Raw genomic sequence first — 8147 nt, 5'->3', positions numbered from 1 at the left:
AGAGATGCAGCAAAAAGCACAAGTTGCTCCGAAACAAACCCCAGTGTTTGTGCTTTGATTCCTCACGGGAAATTAACTCTGCAAAGTGGTTGCTGAGTTTGAGATAACTGTCCAATTCCTCTTTGCAGAGTTAATTTCCCGTGAGGAATCAAAGCACAAACACTGGGGTTTGTTTCGGAGCAACTTGTGCTTTTTGCTGCATCTCTCTCATCTGGAGAGAGAGAGAATGGAAAGCCCTGTTTTTTAGAGTCTTATCTAATCCTGGTGAAGCTGTTCTGGTGCTCAATCCCTTCTTAATCTGCACTTCACACATTCTCTTCCAGGTTTTTATACAACCGAATGGGATATTGGAGTGACTGGTCCATTCCAATCCTTGTCACAACTGCTGCTGGCTTCACCTACATCACAGTGTTACTGGTGAGTAAAAAAATGCCAATTCTTAGAGGTTTGTGTGTTTGCTTTCAAAAGGGCATGAACTTCTCAGTCCACCTACGACTGGAGCGATTTCCCTTTCAGAAGTGATTTCTCTCTCAGCCTCTTTTTCTTAGCCTTAAGTTGCCTAAAATAAGTGGAAAGTGAAAAACTGACGGGCTTTGACCTCAGATGATCAAAGGTACCTTGATACCCATGGTGCAGTTGGCCTGAGGAGGAATATAGCTCGTTTCCCTTGGTGTATGGCCCAGTTTCCACTTTGGTGTATCTGCCAGGCACAAATCCAAGTTGTTCCCGCTCATCCCAAGGTGTTGGGGCCTTCAATGTGGTGTCCATGAACCAGACTCTCAACTCCCTACACCTTGGAGGTCAAAGTGTCTCCCTTCACATCCTTGGCTTTGGAGAGGATGTGTTTGTACAGCTGAGCTGGGTGGCATCTGCTGGACCATCCCCACTCCAGCCCAGCTGGCTGCCCTGGCTTTTTTGGTTGTCCTTCCCGGATGGTGACGTGTTCCTGCACGTTCAAACACTCAGAGGTTGAGAGATGTGCCTCTGCCTGACTCTTGGTTTCTCCCTCCCAGATCCTGGCACTATGTCACATAGCTGTGGGACAGCAGATGAACCTGCACTGGCTGCACAAGGTGAGTGGCTCTTCCCAGCTCCAGAGGGAGCAGGATCCCTGAGGAGAGGGTGGCATGTGTGACACTCACTTGGCACCATGTCTGTGGTGAACGTGCCCTCATCTCAGAGCACCCAGCACACTGCCCAGGAGGGGCCTGGGGACAAGGAATGCTGAAATGCTTTGGGGTCCCTGCTGGCAGAGGGACCTCCTGTGGAGATGGAGAAACAACCTGACTTCAGTCTCAGCTCAGCCTGAACCAACCTGGGGCTCCTTCCTGTGCTGAGCCCAGCCCTGAATGGGGCTGAGCAGATGTGAAGCTGTTCAGGATCTCCTTGGAGGAACTGACTGGAAAAAACCTCGGGAGAATGTGCAGGTGTTGAAACTGGGGTTGTGCAACGTGCAGGTTGGGCTTTGTGGGACCTGAGTTGACCCTGGTTTGTGGGTAAAGCAGTCTGAAAAACAGTGCTGTGAAATGTCAGGGAAGGTGCAGATCTGGGGTGTGGAGCACAGAAGGGGAGAGGAAGGGGATGGAGGGACAGGCAGTGCCAAAGGAAATGGGTTGGCAGGATTTCATTGTAATTGCTAATTGGTAATGAAGGGCCCTGTCCCAGATCTGCTGATCCACAGCTCCTCCTCAAACTGCTCCTTCTGCTTGTGACAACATCCTGCAGGATCAGAGGCCTCCCAGCACAGGGAGAGCAAAGCCCTGCCAACCCTCCCTTTTTTTTTTCCATAGGAATTATGGAAATTCTGCTTCTTCTGGAGAAGGGGATGCAATGAGAGAGGGGGCAGGGACTGTCTGGCTGCTGCTGCAAAATAAACTGTCAGTTCTGGAGTCAAACATATGTTTCTTCATCAGGGGAAATGGCATTTTTCAGACACGCTCCAGGTGGCTGGTGGGTTTAGATGAGTAAGACCAGAAAAGGAAGGTGTTGGTGGAGATCAGTTAGTTCTACCCTGCAGGACCCCACCCTTCCTTCCTTTCTTCCAAAGAAGCCCATCTTTCATCGCAGCTCAGATGTGTTGCTCCATCCCTTCCCTTCCCCACGCCTCCCTCAGCTTTCTGAGGAGGTGGAGATACAACACTGGAATGAGTTAATATTTTTCTCTGCAACTGTGCTGAACTATCTTCAGATATAGGTTGGAGGGAGTGGGAAAGGCTCCTTCCGATTTTCTCCTGCAGTTCCCTGGAAAGAGCTGAGCATTGTAAGCCAAGTTGAAGATGGATGGGGGAGGGTAAGAAGCAGTGAGTGGGAGCTGAGGGGAGGAGAGAAGGTGTCCTGACACCTCTGTGCCACAGGTGGTTTGAGTGCAGCCTCTTGGCTCAGGGCTCCTCTTCATCCCGGGGCAGGTGGATCCCTTGGCCCCTCGTGGTGCCCCATGTGGTTTGTTCCTGTTCCCTGGAGGCTCAGGGTGAGGCACTGCTGCCCTGGGGGCACCTCTCGTGCTGTTGGGCATCTGGGTGAGGAGCAGCAGGTGGAACTGAACCTAAAGTCCAAAGAGCAATCCTGTCTGTAGGTACAGAAGTGATTTCTGTAAGCACTGGGAATGTGGGGGTTTATTTGCTTGTCTGAGGGGTTAAGTGAACCTAAAATGGGTGTAGAGGTGTCCTGTGCATCCAGGATGACCAATCCACTTCTGCCCAAGTGTCCAGACAGATTTCAGGTCTGACAGCACATGAGACTGATCCATAGAGCATCCTCCTCCTCCTCTGAACCTGCAGATGTGCAGGACAGCAGAGACTGAGGTACCAGACAGGGGCGGGAAATGCTGAATTATTTTTTAGACAGACAGCCCGGATTTTGGGTCTTTACAGCTGCAGGCACTTTCTGATGGGCTGAATCACTTTCTGATTTCTGTGGCACTTCCTGATGGGCTGAACTTTTTACCTTCAAAATGCAGGTTGTGGCGTTACTTTGACTGCTTTGCCCAGTGCTTCCACACACTGGGGATGGATTGGGTCTCTGCCATCTCAGTTCAGCCACTGACTCATCCAGAGTCCCTTTTTGAGCTGCAATATCTGTTATAACTGCTCTGCCAAAATGACTTGGATGCTGTTGCCGCAGGGCCAGGAGAGTCTGGGATCACCTCCTGAAGTTCCTGGCAGAACCCAACCTCTGTTTAAGCTGGTTTCAATCCAGCTTGTTGGCAAAGCAAATCACTTGATCTTCCCTTAGCTTTGTGTGAGGAGAACAAGAGCTCACCCGTGAGATGTGCCCTCCTGGGACTGTTCAGCCCAGTGTCCTGTGGTGGAAAAGGGGAGGTTGTGCTGGCACAGCACACAAGCCCAGCTTCTTTCCCTGTGGATCTTAATGCCTTTTATTACCTGCAAAAGTTTCCTCTCTCTCCATTTGCCAACCTGTGAATTTTGTATGACAGCACAGGCTCCAGGCTGCGAACACTCTCTGATTTGTTGCAGATTGGCCTGGTGACAACCTTGATAACCACGGTGGTGACCATGTCATCCATAGCCCAGCTCTGGGACGACGAGTGGGACATGGTCTTCATTTCACTGCAGGTGAGGTGACTGCCATGGGGCTTCTCTGGGTGGGAAAAGGCCCCAGTGCAGCTGAATGCCAGGGATTTGGTGGCTTCCTATAGCGTGAAACTTGGCCTTGATGTTTGTCACTTCCAGATTTTGGCAGCACAAAGCTTGCAGCCAAGCTCCCGTGGAGTTTGCAATGCCACTAAATCACTGTGTCTCCATCTCTTGGGCTCTTTCCTTTCAACTCAATCCAGGGCTTGGCTGCAGCTTGAGGTGGAAAATCCTGGGGCTGATGTGACTCAGAGTTTCTGGAGGGAGAGGACAATTTGCAATTCCTCCTCGAGGCTCTGAATGTTGGTGTCCAGTCCTGGAGCATCCTGCTCTTCCCAGGCCTATGGCAGGAGTACTCCGGGGTTATTTCCACATTGCACGTTTGTTTTTGGTTTGGGGTTTTTTTTTAGATATATATAAATATAAATTTAACTTCTGTGCTCTGGTGCTGTTTTAAGAAAGACTTTTGTGGGATCCTGCAGGGCTATAGAAATATTAGTGGAAAATACTTACAAACTGGTAATTTCTTGATAGATCTGCTCTCTGTTCCTTAGTTTCATCTCCCTTAAAAAGGACTCCAAAAATATTTTGCCCATGAAAGGCTAAAAAGATTTTACTGGTAATCACTGCTGTATATTTGGGAGTATGCAAATATATGCAAATAATGAGGGTGGAAATGGCATTCACAGAAGTGACTAACATTTCTCAGAAGTGCTTCATTTTATTGGGGTTTTTTTAAGATTTAGGCAGCAGAGTTGGAGGGCAGAAGCATGACTCAGATGAGACATCTCCAACTTTGTGTCGTGGTGATGCACAGTCCGGTGTGTTCAGAGAATTAGAACAGAGTTTGGGTTGGAGGGACCTTAAACCTCATCCAGTCCCACCCCCTGCCATGGGCAGGGACACCTTTCACTAGCCCAGGTTGCTCCAAGCCTTGGACACTTCCAGGGATCCAGGGGCAGCCACAGCTTCTCTGGGCAACCTGTGCCAGGGCCTCCCCACCCTCCCAGGGAAGAATTCCTTCCCAATATCCCATCTGACCCTGCCCTCTGGTAGTGGGAAGCCATTCCCCCTTCTCTGTGTTATTACCTGAGCTATTCCCCCAAAGTGGGCTTTGAGTTTTCCTTCTCTCCCTTCAGAGTGACCTAAATGCCAAAGGCAGTGGCCACGGCCAAGGCAGCTGCAGGAACACGAAGGTGCAGAATCCAGCTGGGAAAGCAGTGCTCTGACCTCCCACGGAACCTGCAAGGCCAATGAATTTTCCAAGTGCTGGGGGGTGGTTTCAATCATGTTTTAAGCCTGTTTTTCTCTCGTGTCATTGTGCCCTGCAGGCCACAGCCCCTTTCCTGCACATAGGAGCCCTGGCAGCAGTCACGGCGCTGTCCTGGTTGGTGGCGGGGCAGTTTGCACGGACAGAGAAAGCCAGTGAGTACCTCCCGTGGCCTTGGGGGGTCAGGGGCTGCTCAGGGGCTCTTGGGCCACTGGGTCCTCTTGTTGGCAACCAGCTGGCAGTGCCGGTTCCTTCCCAGGGTTCAGTCTCCATCCCAGCCACGCCGGGGGGGGTGGATGCACCCAGACCCTGAGACTTGATTTGTGCATGCCTGGGCTGGAGCTGAAAAGGTGATTTTCAATGATGGAATGAGTAAAAGCATGCAGATTTCCATCAGTCTGCTTTAGGAAACATAAATGCAGCTCGTGTGAGATGTTCTTCTCTGTAGCTCAGAAGTCTCTCCCTCCCTCTGCCTCTTTGGCTCTTGTTCACCTGGGTTCCCAGAAAGCCTTCATGGATTTGTTGGGTGTGGTGCAGCAGCACCCAAAGGGCTCAGCAGGGATCTGGTCCCCCGATCACAAACTCATTAAGGTTGGAAAAGCCCTCAAAAGATCGAGTCCAACCATCCCCCAGCACTGCCAAGACCACACTGACCCATGTCCCCAAGTGCCACATCCGCAGGGCTGTTAAACCCCTCCAGGGATGTGGATCCCCCCACTGCCCTGGGCAGCTGTGCCAGGGCTGGACAACCCTTTTGGGGAAGAAATCTTCCGTAATATCCAACCTAAACTTCCCGTGGATGTTTGGGGGGCCGAGGGTTCTGCTTTAAATCCATATTGAGATGTGATCAGAGGTCTCAGGGAGCAGAGTGGTGAAGGACATGCTGAGCCAAGCTGTTCCTCCACGTTTTCCTGTGAAATGATTTGATCCTTCTGTGCCCTCAGAAGTGTTTTGCTCCAGGGCAGCCAGGGATGTTCTCAGACATTGGTGCCAGCTCCAGAAAAATATTGGTTTAATTGGTGTTTAACCTGCAGTAAAACACAAGCCCTGGAAGGATTTGGCAGCGCTTGCAAAAGACTTCCAAGAAGTGGGAGTTGAGAATGAGGAAATGTCTGAAGATGGAAAGATTTTGCTACCCAGAGAGCCCTTCCAAGAGAGAATTGTGCCTTAATTTATAAATGTGCCAGTAAGGCTGTACCTGGTGGTTCTTAACTGTGTCCCAGCATGTCGTGAGGGTGCCAGTTGAGGAGGGTTTGTGGTTCTGCCTGGAGCAGAAAGGAGGAATTCCTCTTTCTTTTTCTCTTTTTCTCTGCTGCCTTCCCTGAAAATGGCTTTTGATTATTTTTTTATTTTCCAGCATTTTTAATCTTTGCCTCCTTCATTCTTTTATTTTTTCTTGTTTCTCTTTTTTCTCATTTCCCTCTCTTTTTTCTCATTTCTTTTTCTTGTTTCTTTTTTCTCTTTCTTTTGTTTCTTTTTTCTTTCTATTGTTTCTCTTTTTCTTGTTTCTCTTTTGTTTCTCTTATCTTGTTTCTCTTTTCTTGTTTTTCTTTCTTCTCGTCTCTCTTGTTTCTCTTTTTTCCTTGTCTCTCTTCTTGTTTCTTTTTTCTTGTCTCTTTTTTTTTTTTTTGTCTTTTTTTTTCTTTTTTTTCCTGTTTCTCTTTTTATTCTTTTTTCTTGTTTCTCATTTTGTTTCTTTCTTGTTTCTCTTTTTGCTTCTCTTTTTTTTCTTCTTTCTCTTTTTGTTTCTCTTTTTCCTTGTTTCTCTTTTTATTCCTTGTTTCTCTTTTTCCTCATTTTTCTTTTCTCTTTTTCTTTCTTGTTTTTTTTCTCTCTTTCATTTCTTTCTTTTTTCTTTTTTTTCTCTCTCTTTTCATTTCTTTCTTTTTTCTTTTTTCTCTCTCTTTCATTTCTTTCTTTTTTCTTTTTTCTCTCTCTTTCATTTATTTCTTTTTTCTTTTTTTTCTTTCTCTTTCATTTCTTTCTTTTTTCTTTTTTTTCTTTCTCTTTCATTTCTTTCTTTTTTCTTTTTTTCCTTTCTCTTTCCTTTTTTCTCTTTCTCTTTCATTTCTTTCTTTTTTCTCTTCTTTCTTGTTTCTCTTCTTTTAGAAACCAGGAAGCCGTTTTCCTTCTCTCTTTCTGCTCCTGGGTTCTTTTTTTTTATTTGTTTGTTTTTAAGAAAAAACATTCCTATCTCCTGATCTTAAAGTTATTTCAGAGTCATTTTACTTGTGAAAGGGAACTTACCTGGAAGAGGAACCTTCTCCATCTTGCACCCATTGCACCCCATTTGTTTTAAAGAGGGCTTTTTATTTATTTATTTTGGAGGTCATCCCTTGAGTTCCAAAGCCTTTGCAAAATAAATAATAATAAAAAATAAAAAATGAAGTATTCTGCTGTAACTTGTGTGGTTTCAGGTGACCCCAGATAGCTCAGGAGTTCAGAGGTGCCTGCTGTCCTTTATAAGGAATAAAGTCTGTTGGGCACAATGGGTGTTTCTGTTGCACTGTCAGCACCTTCCAGAGATTCCCAGAGAGCCTGGGCTTCGTGGGAGTAGCTGGTGGAGTGGGAGGACTGCTCAGCTGGCCCCAAGTGCTGCAGCTCCATCACAAACCAGGGGTTTATTTAGACATCTCCAGCCTAATCAGGAAAACATCAGTGCAGATGAGCTCAGCTCTCCTGCAGAATGTGGTGCAGAGGGAGGTGCAGTGCCCGAGCTGGGTGCTGCTGGTGAGCCAGCAGCACAAACACAATGATGCTAAATCCTGTTAAATGCTCAGCATGGTGCCACGGCCTGTCCCGAGCTCTGTGGGAGTGGCCACCTGTGTCTGCTGCCAGGCAGGGCAGAATCTGGTGCTGGCCCCTCAAAGGGTGGAAAATCATCTGCGTTTTGGGCTGCACTGCTGGGCTTTGAATAACCGACTGCACATTTTGCTTGCCCAATACAAAACGAAGTGAAAACCTCCTTCAGGACTTGATTTAGAATCATAGAATCAGCCAGGTTGGAAGAGACCTCCGAGATCATCAAGTCCAACCCTTGATCCAACCCTGCTGTGGTTCCCAGACCATGGCACTGATGCCACAGCCAGTCTGTCCTTAAACACCTCCAGGGACTGAGAATCCAGCACTTCCCTGGGCAGCCTATTCCAATGTCTGATTACCCTCTCTATAAAGAAATTCTTCCTAATATCCAACCTAAACCTCCTCTGGCACAGCTTAAGACCCCGCCCCCTTGTCTTTGTGATGGTTGCCTGGGAGAAGAGACCAACCCCCCCCCCCCGGCTGCC

At 47.8% G+C, this 8147-nt stretch overlaps 1 protein-coding gene across 5 annotated transcripts in view; it reads left to right on the top strand.

The window, feature by feature from the left end:
• GDPD5 (glycerophosphodiester phosphodiesterase domain containing 5) overlaps positions 1-8147 on the top strand; it is a 115867-nt gene that overhangs the window by 81293 nt on the left and 26427 nt on the right. For 4 of the 5 annotated variants that reach the window (XM_017821959.1, XM_017821958.1, XM_017821960.1 and 1 more), the window contains 4 exons: positions 324-417; positions 1014-1073; positions 3474-3572; positions 4922-5015. In XM_017821959.1, the coding sequence (XP_017677448.1) occupies positions 324-417; positions 1014-1073; positions 3474-3572; positions 4922-5015 (347 nt within the window). Of the gene's footprint in view, positions 1-323; positions 418-1013; positions 1074-3433; positions 3573-4921; positions 5016-8147 lie in introns of those variants that run through there. The other variant, XM_017821962.1, reaches the window with a different exon arrangement.

The sequence above is a fragment of the Lepidothrix coronata genome, unplaced genomic scaffold, assembly GCF_001604755.1.
Source record: "Lepidothrix coronata isolate B3197 unplaced genomic scaffold, Lepidothrix_coronata-1.0 Scaffold93, whole genome shotgun sequence".
NCBI lineage: Eukaryota > Metazoa > Chordata > Aves > Passeriformes > Pipridae > Lepidothrix > Lepidothrix coronata.
Note: the sequence above shows the minus strand (reverse complement) of the source record. Positions and strands in the feature narration are given on the sequence as shown.